This window comes from Lissotriton helveticus, chromosome 4_1 (genome assembly GCF_964261635.1).
Source record: "Lissotriton helveticus chromosome 4_1, aLisHel1.1, whole genome shotgun sequence".
Lineage (NCBI taxonomy): Eukaryota > Metazoa > Chordata > Amphibia > Caudata > Salamandridae > Lissotriton > Lissotriton helveticus.
Window position 1 is genome coordinate 1,304,911,035 of NC_136063.1, and position 25,719 is coordinate 1,304,936,753.

Sequence of the window (25,719 nt, forward strand, 5' to 3'; positions counted from 1 at the left end):
AGACAGGGATCAGATTGCAGTGCCCGCCCACCCAATATGGTAACATTGTCTAATTACCACATAAATTGCTACCACGACTGTCTTGTCGCTGATTCATAAAGGAACAAGGGGACAGTAATTGTCATCCTAATTGCACAGCATTTAACCTCAAGTGGCCAGCTTTTCATGTTCCCTGCACTCAACCAATCTGACAAATGATCGTTTGCAGTGTTCTTGCCTCAATGTAGGTATACAATGGGCGGCATCTCTGAGATTTAGAATTACATATGAAATGCCTTTAGATACAAAGCCTCTAAATATACCATATTTTAAAGTGTGTTGGTTATCCTGCAAATCTGTCAGCCCTCCTGTGCCTACATTGGACCTTCTTGATTTAAAGAAAAAGATAAAGATCTTCCCATTTCCGCAGGCAATTATTTATGGCCCTGACCCATCCTTTTGAGTAACCTGTGAGCTGAAGTGCCCCATTGCCATATTGTTATCCCCAGTAGCAGGTGGTCACCCTGGCCAACTATGTACTGCACCAACTTGTTTGTAAGCAGGTGTGGTAGGATGTGGGATAGTGCGTTGAGTACTGCATGAAGTCCAAAGAAAAGAGTTGTATGTTCAAGAGATAACCACGTGCCGCACCCCACATGCTAATTAGGGTATTTGAATGACGGTCCCATCCATCAACATCATAGTATATGTCTGCCCTACCTCCTAACACCCGCATGAGGAAGGCGGGGAACTTAACATTTCAATGGTCTTCCTTGACTCAGTCTATTATAATCTCGGTGATATCACATACCAAAGCGCTACAGGATTTCAATAGTTAACGGGAAAGAAACCTGGAAATGTAAGGACACCGCTAAAAAAGATGACATTAAACGTAACACTGTGCATTTCTCATCAGGGCTATAGGCAGTGCTTTTGCGTCACCCTCTATGCGCATTAAGTGGATGCAGGATGTTTATCATTGGCCTACCAGTTGACACTCTACAGGCTAAGCCTAACCATTGGTTTATTTTATATAACCCACTGTGGTAGCCACTCGCGTCTTAAGAGAGCAAAAAGGCACACTCTTGTCGTATTATTTTAAATTGCGTATTTTTGCACCGGATCCTGTTCTGTAATTTATACGCCCGCATAGGAACACCCCTACCTATGTAACCGCAATATTAACTGTTCAGAGGGATTCTGACAACTTTTTTGACTTGGCGCCACTGCACCATTCAACTCAGGACACTGTCGTCTGCAAGATACCCGTACTTGTCACTGCATGTTCAGTAGCCAACTAAAGCAATATTAGGTGTTTAGAGGGGTTCCTAGAACTTTGGGCCCCTGTGTCACTGCACCTGTTGCACCATTTGCCATTAAAAACCTTTGTCTCCGTCCGCAAGTGCAGCACAGCCATTTCGAGTTAACTCTTCCCCATTTTAGTGTTTGTTTACTCATTCCTCTGCTCACTTGGCAGTGTGCTTTCCCCGCATGGCGCTCTCTAATAAACTGCCCATGAAATCCGTATTGCCACATTATCTCTAAATACACCGTCTGTCACGTCCCTGCTTTTGCCACCATGTGTCCCTGCATCATCATTTCTTTTCAAAAATGCCTCCCCCTGGCGGATGTGCTAGTTATATATTCACGCCATCATGGACAATTGGCAAAGCATGTGCAGTCTATTCCAACGGTTTCATGCTTAATGTCTTGTAGATAATTAAAACAAATATGCAGGCAAGCGAATTGCTCCAAGTCTAAATGCGGATGACATTAGGATGAGAGGAATGACTAGTGATAATGCATGGGCTAAACTTATTAATTCTCCACCGCTCTGCAAACATTCAGCCTAGATAATTAAAATAAATATGCAAACGACAAGCACTTTGCTTTGAGTCATCGTGGTGTAATTATTAGAAATCACTACAGTTATATGGAGGTATTCTGCACGTAGCAAGGGCAATACGGTATTCCCTGCAGTCTGAAATTAACATGAAGCCCTTTCCTAAGCAGGGCGAATATAAAACTGCTGTTTAGGTACCCTGTCCATATTAACATGAAAAAACACAAGCTGCAGAAGTTGGGATCGAACCCTGAATCCCTGGGCTGAGATGCATACAAACTGTACAGGAAGACTGCACACGATAGACAAACGTCTTTAGTGAGTTACCTAAGCACGAGTCCGTTTTCCCCGCAAAGCAACACCTCCCCTTCGTACAATTTCAATGCATCACGTCCCCTTCAGCGCGCGCCTCCGCAGCTGGACGCAAAGGCTGAAAACATATCCAGAGTGACCGAGGGTAGAAACCACTCCGTCCGCCCTCCCACCTACCCATCCATGAATATGGAATGACATTAGGGATGGTTTTGTTTAGCACGCCCTTCTGCCGCCGTTTCAGTGAAGCCCCGATGGAATTTACAGTGAATTTAAACCGCATGGTGTGTATTCAATGTCTGGTTACTTAACATATATTTTACACAAAAAATTGCCTAATCCACACCACACCTTCACTCTGTAAAACATTTTTATGTATCACGTCCCCCTCAGCGCGCGCCTCCGCAGTGTATGCTGATGTGGTGACCGGATATCCGTATTAACACCCCCTGATGTGGGGACGCATTCATTTCCTGGCCTGATGAATACATGGCCATTACACTATCGGGGCAAAACATTTTGATCAGCTCCTCATGGGGCTATACTGACCTTTACAGGTAAGGGTACATTTCCCCATTGCAGCTTAAATTACATGAAGTGAGCACTGGTCACCTAGCTCCAGAGTCGGCAAGTAATGGATCATCATGCACAGCTGTACTGCACGTGTACTGCAGCAACCCAACCCCTGCAGACTGTAATCTGTGCTGTTCCATTAGCAAAGGGGACTCCCTCCCCTCCACATATCTCAGACTCTGCACTCGCGGCTCGGCTAACCTGCAAAAGCGGCCTAAATACTACGGGCAGTAATTAGAGGCGATAGCATACACCGAAGCAAGAGCAGTAGCCTGGTGCACTCTTGATGAGGTAATCTACCCTGCGGGCCGCTGTAAATCCCCCCGTATTGGTATTAGAGCGAACCCAACGAGGACGCTTTAGCGGCGCCCTCTCAGACACGGCCCCCGCACAATCCCCCGTTATGTGCCCTAGAAAACAAACGTGATGGCAGCCTCCTAATTTAGCGTGCCCTCTCGCAGTAGCTTACTTTTAAAATGTTCCTGCCTCTTCGAGCAAGGCTCCTCAGAGGCGACGCTGCTGTTTTCCTTCGGACTGGAGACCTGAAAGCGGATGCACCCGCACTTCGCAGCACTTCACCCTCGCGCTGCATTATTCCCCCGCAGCTTCGGGCCACCTCCACGCTGTCCGCTCCTTCCCAAGATGTAGCTCCTCCGCCATTCCGGCTGACTTGTAGCAGGAGACCGCACACCTGCAGAGGGGACAAAGGGAAAAGAAATTACGGGCCGCCGGGGACCCGGGTGCTCCAGCATGTTCCGCCACAGTTGTCCGCCCCGATGACGTCGCTCCACGTTGTCCGCTTGGCACCAGCTGCTTGCAGTATGGGACTTGAAAACCTGCAGAAAGGAGAAAAAAGACAGAAAATTACACGGCCCCACGGTGGGGCGAGGAGCGAGCCTGGGAGCGCGGGCACAAAGAGGCCGCTTCCCGCGCTCCCCAGGCTTTTAACCCTTTCGCCGCCGCGACCCCGCCCCCTCACCCCGGAAGCACACCAGTACTTCCGGGGCGAGGGCGCGGGGCAAGCGGCCCCGAAAGGGACGGGGTGTTGGAGGGGCCGGGCCCCGCCATGCTTGCGTGGGGGCCTATTGGCCCCCCCTTGTATTTCTCATTAATTGTACCCCCACAGCTCTTATTTTTTAAATTACTCTTACCATGTTATCTATTTTGATCGGAGCCACAGGGATTATGCTACATCGGAAGGTCGAATTATGTGGCACGGTTGACAAAATTATGAGGCAGAAATGCAAATTATTTTGCTTTTTTTTATAGTATTACTTTGTTAGTTTCGACATTTTTAAAAAGGTTAACGTGGTCAATTGTACAGCAACGTGTCCTGTATTTTTCGTAATTTTTGATCTGTTTGAGCTAGCAACAGTTTTTTTTTTGCTTAAATCTGCAGATTATACAGCACATGATGGATTAAGTGGCAAATGCTGCAATCTATAAATATGCAGAAAGTACTGCCGCCGCAAAAATCAAATCATTCAAGTGTCCTGATTTTGATGTAAAGGTTCCGGACATACAGCGCTATACAAATTCAAGGAATAAATAACAAATCTAGCCTCAGTGGGCATATTGCTCACATTGTTACACTACACAGTTGCACATTTATCCCAGTTCATTGTTCATGTATTTTGTACTGCATTTTGTATATGTACAGTGTACAAAATATGCATGTTCTAACTGGAAGTGTGCATGTTTCTGTAGCTAGATCCCTAAGTATGTATTGCATAGGTTCTCTTTCTTTTCAGCACTCTTTTTCAGTTGTGGCTCAGTGGTAAAAATCGCCCACATTCCATTAAAACTTTAAAAAGCCCTTACCCACAATGGCAGAAGAGGGTGTGTGATCCTCAGCCTTGGAAGGATTGTGTGATTAGGAGAGAGAATTTGGATGTTATAGTAAATAAAACCTTTTTAAAGAGGACATGATGGTGATTTAGAGCAAATGAAAGAGTTTCCCTTCCATGTGAAGTGGCCACTGCCCCATACCTAGCAGTCTAGTGGGAAGAGCTGATACAATGGCAGCTTCCTTGTTAGAGAAGATTGTCATTTGTAGCTCCATTGAGGGAATACAACTATAAGTTCCCTTTAACCTTTGTTTTTTCATTGAATATATAGTGAAGGCTGTGCTGTGAGACCGCTGGCTGATGTCGCCAGGCAGTGGGGCCTTACCCTGGTCTCGTATGCCGACGACACTCAGCTGGCGGTTACTCTCAGCGGGGATGCGGAAATTGAGGCCCCCAGGTTTCAGTCCGGACTGAAGGCGGTGGCTAGTTGGCTGACAGGCAACTGCCTTCAGCTAAACGCCACTAAAACAGAGGTGTTGGTCGTCGGGAAGGGAGTGGAGCTGTGGGGTGATCACTGGTGGCCTTCAGAGTTGGGCCCCACTCCGATCCCTGTATCGGAAGTGAAAAATCTGGGGATTTGGCTGGACGCGGGCCTCTCCTTTATAGGCCATACGAAAAGAACTGCGGCCTGTTGCCTCGGTCTTTTGAGGGGCTTGAGACCTGTTCTCAAGTTCTTTGACGCCCCGACCAGGCAGCTGGTGATCCAGGCCACTATCATCTCTCGCCTGGATTATGCCAGCTCTCTCCTGGCTGGGGCCAACCAGGCTGAACTAACCCGGTTACAACGGGTTCAGAATGCTGCGGCGAGGGCGATTGTCGGCCTACCAAGATTTTGTTCAGTGACAGGTGTCCTTCGCTCCCTACACTGGCTTCCGGTTAGGAAGCGTATTCTCTTTAAAGTCCTGTGCCTCGCTTTCAAAATCTTGAGAGGTACAGGCCCGGAAATCCTGTCGAATTGTTTGTCTTTTTATGTTCCTGCCCGTTGCCTCCGCTCCCAAGGTCTGGCCCTTGCGGTGGTTCCCAGATTCAGGCTTAGCCGCATGGGAGGCCGCTCGTTTAGGGTAATGGCTGCGTCAGCATGGAACTCCTTGCCTGTTGAAATCCGTTTGCTGGAGGACCTTCTGACCTTCCGGAAGGCGATAAAAACCTTCCTGTTTTAGCTGTTTTCTGTCCCTGTTCCTGTTTTAGTTGCTTACTGGCCTCTTTTTATATCCCGTTGTGTTACGAGCTACCTTGTCTCTGCGCCGGGACGCTCCTTGGCTGGAGTCGCTGCGCGCACAATAAATAGACGTAACATAACATAACATAACACAGCAGGGAGTTGGCAGCTTCAGGCAGGGGGTTAACTTTACATATGGTAATAAAATATTACTTTTTCTAATTTTTTAAACTATAAATTCACTGAAAAAAACAAAGGTTAAAGTAACATTATAGTTAGGTGTGAGAAAAGATCTGTTTTTTGTTTTTTTTAAAACTTAGAAATTCACTGAAAAAAACAAAGGTTAAAGTAACCTTATAGTTAGGTGTGATAAAAGATCTGTTCTTGTTTTAAAAAAACATTGAAATTCAGGGAAAAAAACAAAGGTTAGAGTGACGTTATAGTTAGGTGAATATCTCAGTGACAAATTAACATTTTGAACAAAAAAAAAAACACAGTAATTCACTAGTTATTGTTAGCAGTGTGTGCAGTCTATAGTGCTTAATTTGTGTAGGCAAGGTAATTTGGGGGTACACCAGCACTCATTTTTGGGGACCAGCACTTATTTGAATTCATCAGACGTTGACCCAGAGCAAGAGAGTGAAAAACACAGAAGGGTGAATGAAGTAGGAAGAGAAAGACAGAAGAAATGTAACAAACAGCAAAAGAAAGAGCATGCAAGACTGAGATGAAGGGAAAGGCAGTATCTGGTTGTGGATAAAAGAGGCATGAGGTGGAATGTAGACTATGCAGCTCTGGTATTCGGCACACTGACATACAGTAGCGCTGGCCACAGGCTTTCGGAAAAAACGTTTTCTTTTACAAATTAAGCACTAGACCAAGTAACCTGAACTGTCCACAAAGGCAGCATGCACCTACTTTCGTAATGAAGCTCTTCCTAATGTCGCAAAAAGAGTTCATTTGGGTAGAAATCAATTCAGATTATTAAAGAGAAACCCCAACCATGGTGTTACGTTTTAAATTCAGAGTTTGTGCTTCTTCAGACCGAGCACCCTTAACCCCTTCCACGCTCATGACGAGCTGAGCTCGTCATGAGTTGCGCCGCTCGTCATGTAACGCGGTTTTTAGAAAAACGCCGCACAGCGCGAAAAAAGCCACCGCACGCATGCGGTTAAACTATACTGCCTACCAATATGGATAACATGTGAATCCTATCCCTTGTCATCCTCTGTCATATGTAACGTTTTCTATACACTGATTTACGCATTTATGCTTGATTGTCTCTGTGTAATGTGTGTGATGTAAAGTGTTCTGACACCTTTCACTTTTAGGAGTGACGCTATGAAACAAATTAAATGCATCTGAGGGATAATGGTTATGGAGACTGTTAAAGGGTGGTAGTGAGGGAATCCGTGGCAGAGGGAAGTCATTGGGGGTGCCAAAAAACATATTTGCACTGGGAGCCGCCAGTGCTAAAGTCGGCCCTGGATCATAGGATGCCATAGCATAGTAGCCTCAACATCTTAGGAGAAAAGAGCAGGGCGGGCAAAGTTCAAAGGGTGTGGTTTGTACCAGGGTGAATACTGTAGTGCCAATGGGTGCAGTTTACATTCCAAATTTCGTTTTTAAAAAATCAGTATGCGAAGGCGTTCACAGTCTTTAAATTACCATTCAAGTAATCTTGATGTCTAATCAGCAAAAATATTCTCCCCTTTGCTTCTCTGGTGAGTGTACCCCAAAATAGCTCAACTGATGTGAATTGTAAAAGCCGTTTGTAGAGAGAATGCAGTGACCAGCTCGGGTCCCTAAATGAAAGCTGCATTGTGTGTCCGCTGTGTTCCTCACAGGCAGGCATTCATATCTCTGTCTTGTTGTTTGCAGGAGAGGCAGATGTGAACCAGAACAATGGGACCTCCTCGAAGAGCACAGTGGTGACAGACTCCAAGGGCGCAGCCGAGAGCGAGAATGCCTGGACTGGAGCCAACCCAGCTGACTCTGCCGTCCGCCCCCACTTGGTCCGCCTCTTTTCCCGGGATGCCCCGGGCAGGGAGGACAACACCTTCAAAGACCGGCCCTCAGAGTCAGACGAGCTCCAAACCATCCAAGAAGACAGTTCAGCCAGTTCAGAGGAATCAGATCCCATGGCATCCCAGAAGCACTCCTCCCGCGGTCTAGGATCAAAAATGGCAACCGCAAGCACCTCGGACCACTCCCGGTACGGCCACGGTGCCCATGGAAGGCACAGAGACTCGGGTATACTCGACTCGATTGGCAGATTCTTTGGAGGTGACAAGCATGGTGTCAGGAGGGGATCAGGAAAGGTGAGCTCTGAGGACTAGAGAACAAATCAACAACTACTAACTGAAAAGAAAAGACTAACTATCAGGGAAACCAAGAAAGAGATGGGGGGGAAGCAGGGAACCACCAGAGTGCAAATGTTGACCTCGCCAGCATGCAGGGTCTCACCAGAAGCTTGGCATGACATGTGATGGATACATTACAGATTCATTTGTAGCCTCTTTTAGATTGGCAGCACAGCGGGGGCATTGTAAATGTGGGTGCATCTTAGGAAGCATTATGGGACGTTAGAACATTGACCAATTATATAATATGTCCTACTGGTGTGTCAAGGAAAATCCCAGCTTCTCGTGTACAATATATTCATCTCAACGTTCCATGTGGCGGTCCATCACAAACGCCGCTTTGGCACATTGTGTTTAGCTTGTTAGGGAGTAGTGCCTTCTGAGGGCCACTGATGAGGCGTGAATGTCCGAAATGTTCAATGAAATGTGTTGGGTAATCTTTAACAGTGCGCAAGACGTAAGAACGTTCTCTTCTACAATTGTGCTTTCTAAGGGTTTGCTTCACATTACCAAGGGCATCGAACCGCGGCCTCTTTAATATGAAGGCAACATTCTGAGAGCCTTGCACTTGCATTAGCAGAGCATTCAGAAATGCTGCCGCCTGCTCCAATCTAATGGGCTTAATATGACTTTTTGATCCGCATTTAAACGTCTGCTCTATGGCGCCTGAGTGTTTTTTTTTTTAACTCGTGGTGGTTTTGGATCTTGACGGAGCGGAAACAGGGCCTGCGTTTGAGAGTAGCGTTTGCATTAACCCTTTCATTGCTGTAGGCCGCATTGGCGCCATTGCTTGAGGGGCATGTGTAAACACGCTCTAGTGTGCAGCACAGCGCTCAAACAATTATTTGGCAGTACTTCAGTGCTGCATTCACGCTGTGGTTTATTACAGCTGCTCTTGCAATTCGATTCCCTTCTAACAAATGAAGTTAAATGTGAGGAAAAGTGCTGTGCTTTAAAGGGCCTGGGGCTGTCGAATTCGTTCCTTCCACTGCAGGCGCTGCAATTTTGTTTTTTAAAGAGACAGTACAGCGCTTCTCAGAAGGAGAGATCTACTATGTGCGAGAGCCTATGAATACCAGTGAATTGGTACTGTAGGGAACCACGCCGTCTCAGCACCACTTGGGTGTGTTTTTGCAGAGGGTGGTCGTCTCTCAAGGCTAGATAAGTTGCTGTTAGTAGGGGTGTATCAAACGTTCTGCTAGTTGAAGATCACCAGCTCTTGCTTTTTCCCAGATTCTAGCACTGATAACTACATACAAATGTCTCTGGGCTGAAGGGCTGATAGTCCCTGAGAGGGAAGACAAAATGGCTGCGTTTCTTGTACTCGAGAGATGCCTACTCACGCTTGAGGCTTAACCAACTGGTCACCGCTATTGCCTTTTTGCCTCTGACTGAACCGCAGTCTGAGTTGATGCTTTGCTCAACAGCACGGGAATGATCATTTTTTCGTTAATTTGTAACACTGAATTAGCTTGCCTCTAGGGTACTTCCAGATAAGAGAAATGAGGTTCTGGGAGATGAAGGGATTTATTTGCTAAGGATCACACGATTTAATCAAGTAGGGAAGTCAGCATTGGAAATCCGGTCTTCTAGTTCCGTCGCACATTCCCACAACTCCAGCTCAAGGCGCGCAACTGTTTTTCACTGGCTGCTTGGTGAGCTGCTTTCCTTAATTTAAGCACCCTCAAACTCGGCTTAAACCATAACAAAAGAGGGTTCAGATCTCTCAAATGCAAGCATCCTAGTTATTGACAGGCAAGCATTGTTTTCAGTTGTATAGCAAGCCATTACGCTTTACTCCCGCCCGTACAGTTATCCAAATAGGGCGAGTTTATCTGTACTTCAGTGCAAAAAGTGCCCAATGTGCCTACACAACAATCATGAAACTTTATAGGATTTCATATTTTCATTGCACCATGGTGGGGAGCCCACCAACCCTGGTTATTTGTGAAGTTGACTCAGAAGAAAGCGCGCATCCTCAGCAAGTAAAGGGTAATGTCAAAAGTATTAGGGCTTGCTTGTGTTTTGTGGCAAGCAGCTATTCAATAGGATTATGATGTCTGGGGAGGTGATATTTGTGGGTATACAACTGTTTACTAATTTTGTAAATCTGTGGAAGTGACTAGTGTATTGTATGTCTTAGCTTTTTATCGTGCTATGTCAAACACTTAAAAATTCTGCTATCTCAAACTGAAAATCCCCACAACTCTCTATGCCTGGAGAACAGACAGAAAGAAAATCATGTTTTGGAAAATCGAGAACATATACCAGCCTTTCCACAAACGTGCTTTAAATATGTTAATTGAGGTATACTCAAAGCTCTGCCTTTTCATGCTCTCACTGTTCCTGAAGAAGTCTGTCATGGGAATTAAACTTCGTCTTTGTGGAAATGTCTATTACAATGGGCCCAACAATATGTAATCACTTGCCATTTAATTAACCGTTTAGGTTTCCTCGTCTTTGGGCCACGGGGAGAATTACACTTTGTTGACCAGGGTGTAGCTATTAGCTGCTGTGACACTGAAACCTAAGGGTGTGAGAGGCACACTGCACCCTTGTTATGGCTAACTTTTTTCAACCAAAAAAGATGGTGAGGTCCCCATTTTCTTCACTTACATTAGAGCTGAGGGCCCCATTACTGCACTTCTAATACTCTATATATTAAATAGAAAAAGTGCAGACCAGTAACCCAAGGAAGCTCACACAATCCAAAGGAAACAGATTCCAAAGGCAAAAATATATATCTACAGTACTTACAAATGTAGCAAACAGGGAAATGGGTAAGATAAATGTGGATGGCTGGAGACTTAATTCATATTCATTATGTACAATGTTCTATAATACAATATAAATGTTTTGTATATCAGAGGATCAAGAGGCCCAAAAAGGACACATTACTAAAAGAACATAGAACAAACTGGATATACATAAACAATTAAATATGTGTCACAATAAAGGCTGATTTCTAAACAAAAAACTTCTGCACCAACTAGGCATAATAATCTTCAAAAGGGGAGAATTATTTCACCCAAATGATAGCAAAGCTAGCTGTCAACGTTTCGGCCTTTACAGCAATATATTCATAAGGCCATCCTCAGGACAAACAGGCATTCTTTTGATTACACTTCCGCAACAGCTTGCCTATAGATGCTAATTCACTAGCACCAAGTCTTGAATATTGAATGGAGTTATTCACACAGGCCCAGAAGAAAATAAATTTGACTTAAGTTGGACCGATTTCCACATACAGACAATCCAACAGCAGGAAACAAGAGATGAGAAACAATCCAAGAATGTGTCAATGTCCAATGTAATACAATTTCAAATACACTACTGGTATTTACATGCCAAATTCAATCGGTCATCTACTTCGAGAGGCGTAAGAACCGCATCTCACATAACTGTACTCCCACGAGGATCTGGATTTAAGATACTCACTGTCAACAGTTTGCAAATAGTGGTATGTATGTACAATATATGTATATTTTTGTCTTCTAAACTTCAGGCAGTTTGCAGTGTATATTTATCTTTTCCGAAAACGTAACCACAGGCCCTTGAGGTGCCACAAAGATCTTGACAGGTCGAACATACTCAATGTGTTAAAGATTTGCTTAGTGCGGTTCCCTGTTTCTGATCACTCACCAGTCTAGGCTTAAGGGATGATGTGGCTATCCAATTCGCACAATCACAGTGTATCACATCATGTCTGCACTTCACATCTACTGTTTCCAGACGTGACAAATGAAAAGTCTGGATATGTACCATCTACCCTATTACAGTTATCACAGAGCGAAGTTACAGTGTAGGTGAACCTGTTTATCAAACAAGCCCTTGGGAGAAGTGCTACCTGCAAAAGCTTCTGATCTTGTGGCACAGATGCTTTGCTTTCAGGGTACTGTTTGTATAGAATGCATATCATGACCACAACCTTTACAGTTTTCTCTTGCTGAGTCAACCATTGCTCCACACTGCCACTCCAAATGGCTTACCCAGTTAAGTTATTACTAGCATTGTAAGCATAATGCCTTCCTTTAAGCATCCCACTCTGGCCTGCATTGGAATGCGGTGGCTAACACTTGTCCTTTGTAGAGCACGGGGGTTGACATTCAGATGGAGCAACAGCATAAATTCCAAGAGGAGACTTGCTTTTTGTTTGGCCGCCTTCTTTGTCCATGACACGAGTTAGCACACCCACTTTTTCTTGGGAACATATATTAATAGCTGTTTTGTCTCAGTCCTCCAGAGCCAGGTGGTGTATGTGTTTCCACTGTGGGTCTGTTGAAATTATGTGGCATCCTCTCTAGCTTAATCCAGCAAGGGAAAGTTGCTTCTTGCACTATAATAGTACTCAAAATGTGTTCATCCATTTCTCTGGGTAGAACAACACTGAGGACAATTAGCATTTACAGTTATCTCTTTTGTAGTCAGCTAAAAACACTGGTGATGTACCATGTCTATGAAAATTTCCCCTTTAGAATGAGCATTCCTGATTGTGCGATATAAAATTGTCTTGTTAGTAAGGGACAAATAAACCTGTGCCAGATGTCTTACTGTGCGGCATTAGAACCTGCACCGTGTAGCCCTCTTTTAAGCTTTCTAATGTTGGTGGGGGTTGATTTCTGCAAAAAGCATGTCTTTAATGTGTAACTACTTGCAGGTTTAAAACAATCTACCTGTGGCTTGATGATCCATTCTGAAAAGGATGCTGTACCATTTTTTGCCAGTGATCCGAACTGGATCCCTCATCAGCTAATACATTATTTATTAGAAATCTATGAAGACAGCCTCCTTTAGCCAATATTAGCATAAAAATGATATTTGTGTGATAGTTTAGCAGGGGAGTGCCGTTTTCCCTACAATCCTTTCTCTTCTAAGATAGAGAGATTTATTGAAGGGTAATGGATCCACCTGAATCATGGTCACACATACCACCTTAAAGCTGTAGCGTACTAACCAAGTATATTAACTTGGAATTTGTGCCAGTCCCCAGTTTGAGCTGGTATACTCAGATAGGTTTGAATGATAACAGCAGCAGAGACTTTGTGCATTTAAGCCTAGGTCAGAGCTGCCTACATGGGTTTGGCTTAGGACCGGATCAAATCTTTTCAAAAGGGTTTGACCGCAATGAAATACAGCTACAATTGTCCAGGACTCTCTTTGACAGAATAATCTTCCCATCATAGAAAGCTCATTTTACAATGTTAATTACTACATTCTTAAAGTGATAGGGACCTCGCTCAATTAACATGTTTATTATTACCTCTCTGTTATAGAAAGGGTAGGTATGCTTCTTCCCTACTAACTGGTGTCCTTCATTTTCCGAGTGTTAAAATCCCAACAGATTGTAATAAGCACTTCCACTATGATATATAGTCAAGAATAACTATAACCCTTAAGGACGTGGCCCTTGGCATAGGGAATGGATTCTACGGCTTTGATCAGGCAGATGACTTGAATTCCGAAAACATCAACTTTTAATCTAGGCAAAGACTTACTCAGGTTATTAAAAGACATTTAAATACCAGTCGTACTTTTGTTATTTCCAGTTTCATAAATTTTTTCAAGCTGATCATGGCAATCGGTTGTCTCTTGTGGTCTATGCAACAAGATACAGAGCGATAGGGCCTGTGTGACCCCAACTTTTCCTCACATAGACCGCAAACAAAAATTGATGGATTGAAATGCTTGAATTAATATGAACCACTGGTAATTACTCTGGTCACATTTTATTCACCTCAATTAGGGGTAACCAATGTGATACCGTACACTTTTTGACCCCTGCTGCCTTCACAGGATTGACCTCTTTTCCAACTTGTATCCCCTCAACAGCTTCATATTTGGCACTGAGTAAGAAAACACAAGGAATTATATTGACAGACAGTAAACAGTGCTCTTACACCCTTGCTTGCCTTCTCTTCCTGCAATAAAGAAACAGGGCTACCTCAAGTGTCCGGTACGATCCTGGGTAGAGAAAGTATACAAAAAAACAATGATTCCTCTGGGACTCGTTTGTGTATTTGTGAAACCCTATTGTGGGTGTTGAATTGAGTTGGACGATTGAATATATATATATATATATATATATAGTCAAATAATTAGCAAAAATATTTTATTCTCGACAAACAAAAAGACTCGTTTCGGCTCCTCGGAGTCTTTGATCACATTAATCGAAAGTTATAGATTTAGAGTCACAAAAATGGAAAAAGATTCCCAGTAGAACCACTGTGTTTTAAAAAAAAGTATTTTCTGTTCTGCCAATGCTTTCATGGGCACTAACACCAAAGCGTGCAAGGGCAGTGCCAGTGGTATGAAAGAACGAGCAATGGTAGAAGCATCTACCTCTAATGCCCCTGTGTCTATCTTGGACTGCGTAGGGTTAAACAGGGGCGCGGGGACCTAGCTTCTGGATATTATACAGTGGAAAACCATTTTTAGGTTCCTGAAGAGCGAGCTCTTGATTTCAGAGTCTGAACCTCCAGGTTGGACTGGTCACCCACTGTTTTAGCCTTGTCTCACTTAGCAGCAAAGTGACTTGATACAGCAAGCAAAAGGAAACACTGGCAGGCATTTGGTTTGCCTCTCATCACGGAGCATGAAACGCTGTCATCGCTATGCACATGCAACACCATTTTGTTTCGCCCCCTGATAACTTTACTGTTGTGGCTTCATTACAGAGAAACCGATGATGCTATTGTAAAGGACACAGTATGTTGATGTCAGCTTTTGCAGGCAAAATTTCAGATATTTTTTGTAATCCCGTGCCTCTCTTTCTATTAATGCTTTTTTTCTTTCTTTATTTTTACTATTTTGCCGACTTAAAAAGGAATTCATCTAAATGCTGTAATCGTGCTTATATTTGCTCCTGAAACGAAATAATAACTGAAATGGTGCATCACCAGTAATTTTCGATTTTTTTCCAATGGACTGATTTCTCCAGTTCTCGAATTAATGTCTGTACAAAAGCAGTTTCCTAACCCCTTTAGCTTAACCTTGGCTGGCACTGCTGAATGCTTTTAATATTTGACTTCTATGTAAACAATGCTGACCAGAATTTGCTTACTTGAGGCAACCATTTACTGTGTCCTGTAGCTTTTTCTACCACACAAAATATTGCTGCAAACTCTGTTAATTTGTTGGGGAAGCAGGTTTGTTCTTATATTACTGCTTGTCCTTAAGGTATCTAAACAATATCCGTGTAAAGTGATGTGATGTGTTTAATAGTACTGACGATTCGGTGGCTGTCAAATAGTATAATTTTATTGTGAACTTTTTCAATATGTATTCTTTGGCTTTTGCAAATGTTTATTAAAATGTGTAACACATTGACGACTTGTGTGCTAATTGCTATTACACTAGTACCCTGTGTTTCTTTGCATCCCCTTCTTAATAAACCTTAACAAAAACCAATATGTAATAGTTTATTTCCTGTTTCTGTTGCCGAACGTGTGAGTACCTACAGTGTGTCAGATGAAGAAGTAGCAGAATGTCTTTGTGTTTTTTTGGTTTATTTATAGTCACACTGAGGCTGAAGGCCAAAGTTCAGACTTCTTCAGCTGATTTTTTGTCCACACTTTCAGACCTGCAATTCCATTAAATTCTGCTGCTGTTTAAAACTCTAACTAGACATTTACTGACAAGCACTGACATGTCTGTCGGATTATTTTTATCCAATAACTTGATTTCATTTCTTGTATTGTGTAATTATGCAGAGAGCCGTTTTCCTGGCAGAGCCACCATCTTTAATAACCCAATGAGTAGGAAGTGACTCAAAAAGTATTTCACAAAATAAAGAGTAGAATTAAAGTTTATTTTTAAAAATATTCATCCAAGTTCACGATCAAGCTTATTTTACAGTTTTTACCTCTTTCAAATATATGCCAACCACTCTCTATCTAAATACATGTTTTTTATGCCTCATATCTGCAATGGAACGCCAAGAGGGAGATTTACTAAAGTGTCACCCACTGCAGCGCAGCAGGCATAAATGCTGCGCTGCCTTGCGTGACAGAGAGGGAGCAGGAGAACGCCATATCTACTGAGATATGGCATTCTCCTCCCCTCTAACTAGCTGCCGAGCGTCATGCTCACACCTTTGTGCGATAGTGCAAGGGTGTGTGCGTAAGTCTAGCATAGGTTTTGCACTGTAAGGGTTATCTTCCAGTACAAAATACTATGCCTAGACAACTTTTCCTAATTTGTTTGTGTGCTGTACAGTGCAGCACACATGCAAAGTCAGAAAAGAAATGAGAAATGAAAACATTTCTCCTCTGAACGCCTGCTTTCAAATTTTTTACACAAACCCTGTCTCACATATCTGGTAGAGTTTTGCATCAAAAAGCATAGGTGGTTGCATGGAAATGACCCCTTGAAACTAAGTAACACAAATGAGCGCTTTGGGATACTGTTAGTCAATTTCCAGCGCAGGAAAGTAAGTAATTTTTTTTAAGTGCTTGTTTGCGTCACTTATTGTGATGCAAACACAGCGCAAAATGTTGGTAAACTTGCCCCCAAGAGTGTCACGAAGCGCCTATATGATGGTATCCATGCCTAAAGTTGGGTCTGAATGATTTCTGGGAAATGCCTGCTCTGTAATTTGTCTTGCACACATGGTGGAGCTTGCAACCTACAGTTCCCCTTGACATCTCTTTATGTCTTTGATCTCCTTGCTGTGGTACTTTTGGTCAGATGACGCAGTTCTTCAAAATTGCTGTGCCCTTTGTACATGAGATAGAAAGTGGAAGGAGGTTGTATCAACCATCTCGAGGCATAATGGCTCTGACCTCCTTCACTAAGAGGTACTTCTACATATGCTTGGAGGTCAGAATGTCCAGTCAGTATTCAGGGGTAAAACATAGAATGTGGAAGGGGCCATAATATACCGGGTCTTTTCACGTCTTCACAAGGACAGTGTGAATCCACCCTTCTCTTCACAGCCCCCTTTGCTCTAGACAGATGCTGATCACATAATTAGGCAACACAACACATGGAAGTTAGGCCTTTGCTGGACAGAAGAAAGACTATGGCAGCTTTGCAGTAGAGAAAGAAAACAGACTCAAGAGTGTCAAGCAAACAACAGTCTTGAAAGGTAAACTGCATTAGCCCGACCCAACATTAAAACAGGAAGCCGCTGCTAGAAGAAACAGAGGGAGCAAGTTATCAAGTACGAAAACATAATGATACCCACTTCAGCATTGTCCGCCAAAGAGGACCAGCTTGCAGAATGCTGGTGCACTGACAGCCTGTGCTCAAAAAGATAGACAGACACACAGTGCTTCTCAAGTTTTATTTTACAGGTCTATATTTAAAATTGAAGCTAAATGTCTAAAAACCTAAAAGGCCGGAAGGAGAAACCTGAAACAGGTAGGCAATGACTTACTGAGGCCTGATATTGCTCATATTGTGTCTGCCAAAAGGACACATTTATCTCTGTGTGCTCCTAGATGCAAGAGACTTGTAGGTCTGTGGAAAAATCTGTCTTTAGAGACTCCCATACCTCCACTTAAATCAACTTTAGGAATGCTGTAATAGTTAAATCGAGAATCCAGGCCAGTGCTACAAAAATGAACCACAAAATTATATCTATATATCTATCTATCTATTTATCTATCTAAACGCCGGGATTTTCATCATTATTGAACACACTGGGACTGTGGATGTCTGATTTGAACACAATGACAGAGATTACTGCATTTAAGGTGTGAACTATTCAGTTCTGTGTTTGCAACCTTTACCTCAATCAACAAAATACACACAATTTAGGGACAAACTTGAAGTCTCCTTTTTGGACTGTCAGTTTTGTCAATACAACTTTGATAGAAACACAACATTGAACTTTAGGATTTTCCATCCAATAATATCAAGACTAGTGTCTGATTGCACAAAGTAATATTTTCCCTGAAGAAGTCCCCACGTGGTGGGACGAAAGCGTTGGATGTGTGCTTGTCTGTTTTAGATATGAAACGACTATTAAAAGAAAGAATGTAAAAAAAATATGGACAGTTTGATGCTTCATTTCGGTTCATTTCTTTGATTATACAGTCACTCTGACGGATCTATTCATATTGAGAATATGGTGATCTCAACTATAATGTTTTCTTGAATTATATAATCTAGACAGTGCTCCTTCCCCAATTAGTTTTTTAAGTTTTGTTTTTGGGTTAATCTTAACGGTTGACCCTAGAAGAGAGCACATCTTAATTGGGAACTGTACAGTGAGTGACAATATATACCACCATGGTTTTTTTATAACGGTTAAAGAGTAGTTACATCTAAGTAAGCAACTAAGATTTTGACTTTAGTTTAAAATTACGTTAGAAATCCACTGAACAAGCCAATACAGTTTTAAAAACAAAAAAGCACTGAAATTCGCCAGTTATACGTAACTGACATAAGTATAACTTCCACCAGTATGATGCACTGTGTATGACCTCCCATATTAAATCACTGATGATGTCTGAAGTCTATGGCAGTGTAAGTCTTTCTTATGTCAGTTATGTAAAAATGCGAAAATGGTAGTGTTTTTTTCAGTGATTTTCTAGTTTTTTTTTAATGTAAGTTAAAATATTAGTTCCTTACTTATGTGTAACTCCCCTTTAGCCATTTATGGAGTGAATGTTTATAGATGAATAGATTTTATATATTTATATAAGCCATGCAAACCATAAGCCACACAACAAATGTAATGATACTGACCACACCCTAAAAGCAACAGATGCATTGACAAACATTGTAAATAATCTTACAGGTGAGTTTACGTAGCATATTATCCATATCACAGACGACTATTAATTTGGTTTGAATGTATGTTTTATTTTTTTTATGACATTTTAATTCTTAAGACTATGTATACATGGGACCCTGCGGAGGTCTGGGATAAATGAATCCGGCACAGGATTTGCAAATCATGCAATAACATTATTTTTTTATCTTAATGCTAGGGGGACCCTTTGATGCCCAACATGTGGTCAGAGTGGGCAGAGTAGGCTCCCGCTAACAATTGATGGCCTTGTTGTTTTTTATGTTAGGGCTCAGTGCACTATGCTGAGTAATGGCAGCTGCAACAAATAGTTTTAAGTAATGGCCAGTCAACCAGAGTGCAGCAGGTTTGCCAATCTGCAGCCAGATTTTCCCATCTGTAATGAACAATAGGAGAAAAAGCTCCCTAGCCAAGAATATGCATTTATGTTTTTTAATTTGATTTTTTCTGGATCTATAGAGGAACTCTATATTAATGTGCCAAACATTTCTAAAGTTTAACCTCTTTATGCACAGACCAGAGGACTTTTAAAGAGCTAATTTCTAAAAAAAACTGAATGGATTTACACCAAGTCAAGCACACAACTTCCTTGAGTAAAGTTCTACTTCCATGCCTAGTTTGGTGTAATTCTGTTAAGCCATTTTTTACCGCATCAAGGAATCACATGGAAGTTCAAATTGAAAATGTCACGTTTTGGCCCACCTGTTTTTTAGGCACCTGCGTGATCGAGCTGCATGAAACGTTCTATGGAAAAGCCAAAGTGGGATGAACTTTTTTCGGTAGTTTTATGCAAACTCCCCTAATGGCACAAATATTATTAGCATAACAAGAAATGCCTTTTCACAGGAAATTCCTGGCCTAACCATAACTACAGAGGTGCTATTTCTACTATATATAATACACAGATAAGACTTCTTATTGAATGTTTGCCATTGGTTTGAAAGCCCATATTTCACAGAAAACATCTTGACTGCTAATTAATTCCCGTTATCTACAGTGCTGAAGTCGTTTGCAAGATATTAAGGGCCAGATTTATCGAGAGATTGCATTGCCCTTGCGTCACGCAGAGTGTCACAAGGGCAACATTATTCCTAATTCCGATTTGCCAAGCAAAGGAAAGCCCACCTTTTGTGGCCCTGCATTGCTTGGTAAATCTGGAGTGATGCAAGGCAGCACAAGTACTGCCTTGCATTACTCTACCCTGGGAAGGCGTTCCATGGATGGATGGTGGTTGTTCCCATGCATCCACCCATGGACTTTGGCACACTCCCAGATTTAACAAGACTGGTAAACCTCGAAATGCGTCAAAATGCTACACCTTCCCCGGGGAAGCGCACCAAGGAGAAATATCTTTATTTCTCCTTGTGGTTCCCTCTTACATTCTGCAGCACACTTAGAAAGAGAAAAAAGCCTCAGATAATTATTTTTGTTCAGGAAGGTGTACCTTTCTGCGCATAAACAATCTAGCCTGCAACACAGACACCGTTGAACCAAGACGCAAGGGGGCCTGTATTGGTGCCAGGCAGCAGATTGTGCGCCATAGTTGGCAGAGAGCATAAATAATGGTGCATTCGTGCCCTCTACCTTTCACGCAGTCCAGCATTACATGACCTACTTATGTATCTAGCCCTAAGTTTCCCTAAGCAAATAAAAAAAAGGTAAATGGAGGGTTTTCAGATCTGCTCTTACAGCAATAATCAACTCACCTGACAAGCTCACCCTTGCAGGACCATTCTTGATGCAGGCATCTACCAATGAACCCTCCCCTGTCTGTAAAAATAAACATTCTAAATGCAGAACCCTGACCGCAAAAAGTTGCAGTGCCCCACATTGCACTTTATTTTCCTTCTTTAGATACGTCTTTTTGAACCTGCTCTATAGTGTCAAAACACTACAAAATATAAGCACCTTTTAGAATGTGACTTATAATAATACACGTTGTTGAATTTTTAGCGGGCATATTTATCATGGTTTTGCGTTGCACTTGCGCCACGCAAGGGTGATACAAAGTCTAAATGAGATTTATCTATCTACGCAAAGCCACCTTGCATGGCCTAGAATGGCTTGATAAATCTAGAGTAACACAAGGCAGCGCAAGTCGCAGCCCTGCTTTACTCTGCGGAAGGGAAGCGTGCCCTGTGTGGACCGTGGGTGTTCCCACGCATCCCATGGAGTCTGACACATTCTCAGATTTATCAATATTTGTAGACCTGGGAATGCTTCAGAATTGTACACCTCCACACGTGAGGCGCAACGAGGAGAAATATCTATTTCTCCTCGTTGGTTACTCTTTCTAAGTAGAAAGAGGAACACGCCCCTGAGTATTGTTTTTGTGTAGGAAGGTGTCGCTTCCTGCACATAAACAATCCTGCCTCCTACACAGGCGCCCTTGCAACATGACAGAAGGGTGCCTGCGTTGGCACTAGGCAGCCAAAAGTGTGCCAGCACTGGGAAACGCCAGGAATGCACCATTTAATGGTAAATACGGCATATTCCTGACCTTTCATACAACGCAGAAAGTGGATTGCATTGTGTGAATTTTTGATAAATGTAGCCCTAAATATTAACACTGTATCCGCAACAAAAACACATTTCTCAAAACTCTGACAGACAAATCTGCAGACTCTGGCAAAAATTAATGGTATTTTCGAAAGAGTACTAAAATCAATTAAAATTGCCTCGTTAGTTTGAAATGTCAACAGAATCCATCAATTGCAATATAAGCCCACAATGCAGTAACCCATTTTGTATTCTCTCTTGCTCTTTATATATATAGTAGAACCAAGTCACAGAGCGGCAGGCCACCGTGCAAAACGTTTGCCAGACCCCACAGTTTCCACAAATCCCATAATTTGAGAAGAAAAGGTGCTGCACTCGTGAAATTGCCTTTATTCCATCACCAACAGTGAGAAACACGTCTCGCGATACAGAAGCTGAAAGGGTCAATTGCAGCCAGTTTAATTACAAGTGCCATAGCGAGGATGTTAAATATCAAGTGAGATTACACGGACATCAAAGCAGCTGTGCTCCCCTTTCGCTTATTGCTGCCCTTTGGGAGGTGATTGACAGGATGTGAGATTCAAAATGGCTGAAGGCTTAATTCGAGTGTCTTGACAGGGTGCCAGGGGCTGAGGGATTTGTACAGCGAGCTCCCCTTAGGAAGATTTAGTATAACTGAGCTGACACCTGCAAATGCAATGTCAACAACATGCAGGCGCCAGGCAATCAGCCCGCCTGGTCATTGACAATTCAGATTAGGATCATGTTCTTATTCTTTAAACCACCCGATCTCCACGTGGCTTCATGAGGCTGATCTGTGGCCATGTTCTATACTTTACTCAACTTTACCCTGTCAGACAGTTTGTTGGGGTGTCGTAATTTCTTGTACCCCCATATAGGTGAATCCAACAATTGGCCACCTCCTGAACAAGGGACACGCTGGGTCTAGCCAACATGTTGAGAAGAATCACGGTCTGGGTGCAATCAGCTAACTGCCCTTATAAGCACTTCAATGCCTCCTCAGTTCGAGCTGGACTGTTCCCATGAGGCACAGGGTCAGACTGATTTGCATATAGCAATGTCTGAAATGGGGTGGCAGAGTGGGCTAAAGAACGGTGATGGATTAAACCCAGATCAGTTGACTGGGGGTGAGTGTTTGATTTGCTCAAACGCTCCGTCCATCATCCCCTTTTGTATCGCTTTCCTCAGGGGAGTAAGCACTACATAAATGCAATTAAAATAAGAGTGAGTTGCGCACATAAAAAATCAGATTGGACCAGTTACTGGCAGAAAACCATTTAATTTAGAGGCATCAACCCCCACCACCGGGCAGTCGGTGCAGGTAAGCGCGGTGGGGCAGGAAGGGACCGGTTGCGGGAACTTGGGACGGGTGTGAACAACAGTGCAGCTCTCTCCTGATGCCACTTTAGGAGTTGGTGGAGGCCCAGGGTCGTTCATTCGGCACAGTCGCACCAGTCTCTCTTTTTTCTGGGCGGGATCCTATGCATGGGCGCAGCAGGCCCTTTCTCTCCCTCTGGGGCAGGTCCAGTGCCATTCTTCATCGCGCATGGTAAGAATGTATGTGTGTTCAGAGGATTACCCTTACATCCACCCCAAACAATGAACACTATACTGCAGTATGAAAGTCTGTGCCTTCTGCTAATTTACGTGGTGCAGGAAAGATACGTTTCCTGGAGAATGGGGACGCCCACTCATCAGGCTAGAGTTAATGCTCAGGTGTAAATTACATGGGCCCTCATATGGAGGGGGCCTGGAAAAATTGTCTAGGTGCCTACTGAGAGAACACCAATAAAGCAATCCAACTTGTCATGGAAGAAGACAGTGTAGCCATTCGAATCGCCAGGGCATATAAACGGATCAGGTGCCTTTAGGGAACAACTCATCCTAAAATGGCCTTAGTAACCCTGACTCAAATCCAGAAACAAGTAATTTCATCACTCTGAACTATTTAAATGTTTTAATCACCCACCTGGGACTGAGACACTTCACCCTCCTAACACATCTTCCCTAGTACGTGTTCATCACCACACTCTGGTTGCGAGAACCGTCAGAGGTGAGTTAAGGGACAGGATTCAGTGAGGCGGTGTAAGGGACTAACGCACTCTGATCCAGGGTACTCCAGACTACTGGGCAATCCTACACTGCTCAGTTGGGGCAGTGGCATGACATTTCACTGAGTATGAGGCTGGTCCATGGTCGTCTATGGAGGGCTACCACCTTTGGCTTCCTCACTCATTAGATTGGTAGCCCAAAACTGGTGACATGTCATGTGTCTCCTATTTACTAACTCATAGAATCCGTGGGTGAGTTTCCCAGAAGCCTCTAACTCCATCGTCATTCTGCAATGTATAGAGGACCCGTTAATTGGAGTGTTCTGGGGAATTTGCCCACTAGCGGTTCAGAACAAGCTTTGTGGCGACCTCACAGCGTCGACCACTTGTTCTTTTCTTAGCCCATCAAAGGGCACCTATTTGTTGTTGATGGCTAAAGTGCGGACGAAATTAGTGCCTGGAGAAAATAATCAGAGATTGTAGATCCGTGTTTACTTGCAGGTCCTGCCACTGTCTTCATGGCACAAGCAAATGCCCGGCGTACAATAGGGCAAGCCTGGGGCACCATAGGCTGTCTTTGGACCTACTTATGACCCTAGTCAAGATATCGCATTTCTTTTCCCACACGAACAACGCGAGGCTTTTTCACGAAGCCTTTTAAAATCTGACTAGCATTGGAAGAAAAATAAATAAAAACATCGCAGTACCTCTCAGTCAAACTGCGGCACGACAGTTTCCAAGCAGCATTCTCCGCGCGCGTGCTCATGGCCCTCCGCGCGCGCCAGGGCCTACTGTCCCGAAAGCGGCCTTCAGGCGGCGCGTGGTATTTGACAAATGCGCAACGGCATAAACATATGCTGAGGAGAGGCTGACAGTGAATACCAAGGAGCTGTCCGCGCCTCGGGCATGGCGGGGGATTTTTAAACAGTCATAACACCCACACTGTTCCCATTTATACTGATAGCACATCCCCATGGGACGGCATCACCCCTCTGTCATTATTTTTTTTTGCGAAAAGGCGGGAAAGGTTTTCTGGTCGGGGGGGTCACGTCATAGATCAGAGCGAGCCGTGCCACCAACCAGAAGCAGGGCCACAGCTTCCAATGGTGCAGCAGGTGCAGTGACACCAGGGCCTAGAGGGGCCCACGATGGGACCCTGGTTATTGTTGTTTTTCACAGTTCACATAGTGGCAACGGGGCCAATTTCCCTCTTCCGTTCTTTACACTAGTGCCCTTGACACACTGGCTACCCCACTGGACCAAGGAGTAGTGAACTAACCCCTTTAGCAGCTGCCCCGGGTGCGGGGAAGGGGCAGTGAGCTTTCCTCGGTGCCATCGTCGTTCTGTCACATTAAATTATTTAAAGTGCAGTAAATCGCCTCCTAGGCTTTGATCAGAGACTGCACAGAAGTATCAGCAGCACACGACCATAAATAACCTGAAAGAGAATTAGGTGAGAGGTGAGGGGGTTATCAAGCCCAATGAAGGTTAACATAATGAGGAGGCAAGCTAGGAACCGAAAAGATGAAAAGGGGTAAATAAGGGAGGACTATAACAACTATAAAATGTTCGAGAAAAAGAAACGGAGAAAGGAGACACTTGAGAGAAAGAAGAAAGGCCGAGGCAAAGAAGGAAATGAAAAACGATAGGTAAGTTTGGGACCGCTTGTTTTGCTCACTTGGTGTGCTTGCTCTCGCAGTACCATGTAGTAAATAGTACAAGGGAGAAGGCAGAAATTTAAAATACACCCTCACTTATCTATGCTTTGAATGTCTTCGGGAGAGCGAAGCAAATATTCCATTCCCAACCAAAAAGAGGTCCCTTCATCCCTCCTTTGTCTAACAATCTCTCCAGAATTTATGTCTTTCATCCATCCACCCTTTCATCATTGATTCGTCGACCATCCTTCCAACCATTCATCCATCCTTTTACCCATCCATGCATTCTTTTTCATGCATCCACCCATTATTTCACCCTCCTTTTATCAATCCACCCATCCATTCTTTCACTCTTCAATCCACTTTTTTTTCCAACAATCCATTCATCCTATTTTTTATCAATCCTTCCATTCTTTCTTTCTGCCATTCATGTAAATATTCTTTTACCATCCCATCAATCAATATTTTCATGCTTGCCTCAATTTTTAAATTCTATTGGCCCTTCCTTCTTGTAACAGTTCAGTCCCTATTTTCGTATGTCCTTCCTTTCTCTCTTCCTTCCTGCCTTCTCTCTCTCTCTTCCACTTTCCCTCTTTTTTTCTCTTCCTTTCTTCACCAGGGCCTCCGTTACTGTGATTTATTTTGTCCCCCTCACCTC

The 25,719-nt window shown here is 43.4% G+C and overlaps 1 protein-coding gene across 2 annotated transcripts in view; it reads left to right on the forward strand.

The window, feature by feature from the left end:
• Positions 1-25,719, forward strand: part of MBP (myelin basic protein) — a 983,766-nt gene that overhangs the window by 896,428 nt on the left and 61,619 nt on the right. For both annotated transcript variants that reach the window (XM_078687869.1, XM_078687870.1), the window contains exon 4: positions 7,595-8,034. In XM_078687869.1, the coding sequence (XP_078543995.1) occupies positions 7,595-8,034 (440 nt within the window). The remainder of the gene's footprint in view (positions 1-7,594; positions 8,035-25,719) is intronic.